The sequence below is a fragment of the Orycteropus afer genome, unplaced genomic scaffold (assembly GCF_000298275.1).
Source record: "Orycteropus afer afer isolate SDZICR_OR568_19922 unplaced genomic scaffold, OryAfe1.0 scaffold00065, whole genome shotgun sequence".
Taxonomy (NCBI): domain Eukaryota; kingdom Metazoa; phylum Chordata; class Mammalia; order Tubulidentata; family Orycteropodidae; genus Orycteropus; species Orycteropus afer.
The window spans coordinates 9,235,204-9,237,280 of NW_006921652.1; the positions used below are offsets into that span (position 1 = coordinate 9,235,204).

The 2,077-nt window shown below is 53.8% G+C and overlaps 1 protein-coding gene across 1 annotated transcript in view; it reads left to right on the forward strand.

Annotated features, from left to right (window-relative positions):
* Positions 1-659: 659 nt before the first annotated feature.
* The window catches only part of PCYOX1 (prenylcysteine oxidase 1), a 47,212-nt gene continuing 45,794 nt past the window's right edge, over positions 660-2,077 (forward strand). The window contains exon 1 of the mRNA XM_007940104.2: positions 660-771. Within this exon, the coding sequence (XP_007938295.1) occupies positions 660-771 (112 nt within the window). The remainder of the gene's footprint in view (positions 772-2,077) is intronic.

Consider the following 2,077-nt stretch of genomic DNA (forward strand, 5'->3'; position numbering starts at 1 on the left):
CCATTCCCTGGAGAAAGATATTATGCTTGGTAAAGTGGAGGGTCAGTGAAAAAGGGGAAGACTCTCAACGAGATGGATTGATACAGTGGCTGCAAGGATGGGCCCACCTATAGCAAAGATTGTGAGGCTGCCTCAGGACCGCCCAATGTTTCCTTCTGTTGTACATAAGGTCGCTGTGAGTGGAACCAACTCCATGGCACCTAACAACAACAGCAGCTGTTTCTGCCAGCCACCGGCAGTATGAATTATCTAAGAGATAGAGACTGAAGGGACAGGTGAGGGCACTAGTGAAGAAATAAGATGTTCCACCGCAATAGATGGGTGGGAGAGAGGAGAGCTAGGGTGTCTCCTCATGTGCCTTTGATCGCTCCCTGAAGCAGAGTGGGCTTCGGAGGGGCGGGGCAGGCTTGGGGGACAGAGTCGATCAAGGTGCGGAGTATCATAAGGGGCCAGTGATTCTAAAGAGGAGAGTGGGCTTTAGGGAACGAGGGGTCCAGGGCTCGGCGGGGCGGCAGGGGGAACCCTGGAGGCGTGGGAAGGACCTGGGCGGGGCCAGAGGGGCGAGCCCAGCCCGGGGGCGGGGCAGGCGGAGTGCGCAATCGTGCAGCGCCTGGCTGAGTGTAGGGCGCGCGGGGTGGGGTGCTATGCTTGGGAAGACTATGGGATCAACCACTGCGGAACTGTTCTCCTCGCTTCTGGGGCTGTGGCTGCTGCTCTGTAGCTGCGTGTGCCCCGGGAGCGCCGAGCCGCGGCCCCCGCCAGATAAGATCGGTAGGCGAGCAGGCTGTAGAGGGGTAAGAGGGTGCTGGAGTGCGCTCCACGCCGGGCAGTTCTTATGTGGTGCACCCAGGCCCCACAGGTGCGACACGGAGCCAGGCCGAAGGCCGAGCTCTCCGCGCAGGTCGCGCTTTTTCCTGTTTGTGCTTTTGGGCCGCTTTCGGTCACCCAGGTATGGGACCGTGTCCTGGCAGCATACAACCACTTGAGGAATGGGCCGCTTAAGGGCTGGGGCAGGAGGGCGGAGTGACTGCCAAGTGTCCCCCGCAGCCCCTGTCTCGGAGGTCTGGGGCTCCGGGGACGCCGGGGCCCCTCTCACCTTCTTCCTGTAGTCTGCCTTTTGGGGGACTAGTCTTCTAGTTCGTCGTGGAGCTACAGGCCTCTCCCAATTGGCGGATGACACAGCACACTGTGCAGTCTGAACAGGCAGACTCTGGTTGTTTCCCTTCATGGGCTGAACCCCCTTCTCCCATTCAGCTCTACTGTCAGAGGCCCCTGGTTTGTACAATTCCTCTGCACATGACACTACAGATGCCAAAAGAATCCATTCTCTTTCTAGTTTTCTGGGTTTTTAGGTCCCTGGGCCTCCCCCTCACTCCCCCAAATGCTGTATTCTTTGGATTCATTAACCTATCTGCATCAATAAGTGAGAATAAATCTAGGCAAAAATGGAGGGTACTTTATTTAAAATGATTGTTGGATAGGCCCAGCCTCTTCTATCTGCTTGAGTAGGGCATAAAGAAGGCTTTTTGGTGCCCTGTCAACAGAGGACTGAGAATCTTTGGGCATCTGGCAAAGGAAAGGTCTGATTAATATCAATTTATAAATTAATCTACTTCCACTTTTGTCTGGAGTAGATGTCTGCCTCCATAAAGTGTTGCAAGTTTCACTTGCCCTCCTCTTGGCCCTCTCAAAACCAAACTCTGCCAAGAGTCTATTCTAACTCATAGTGACCTCCCATTGGGCTTCTAAGGTTGTAAATCTTTATGGAAGCAGATTACCCCATCTTTCTTCTGTGGAGCCGCTGGTGGGTTATAACCACTGACCTTTTGATTAGCAGCCAAGTGCCTTAACCACTACACCACCAGAGCTCCTTCCTCTTGGGCCTCAACCAAAAAGAAAAAAAAAACTTGCTGCCATCTAGTTGATTGAGACTCCTAGCAACCCCCATTGGGTTTCTGAGGCTGTAAATAAATCTTTACAGAAGTTGTTGTTGTTGTTGTTATTTGCCATCGAGTCGGCCCCGACTCATAGTGACCCCTCCTTGGGTTTCCGAGGCAGTATCACTACGGAAGTAGGA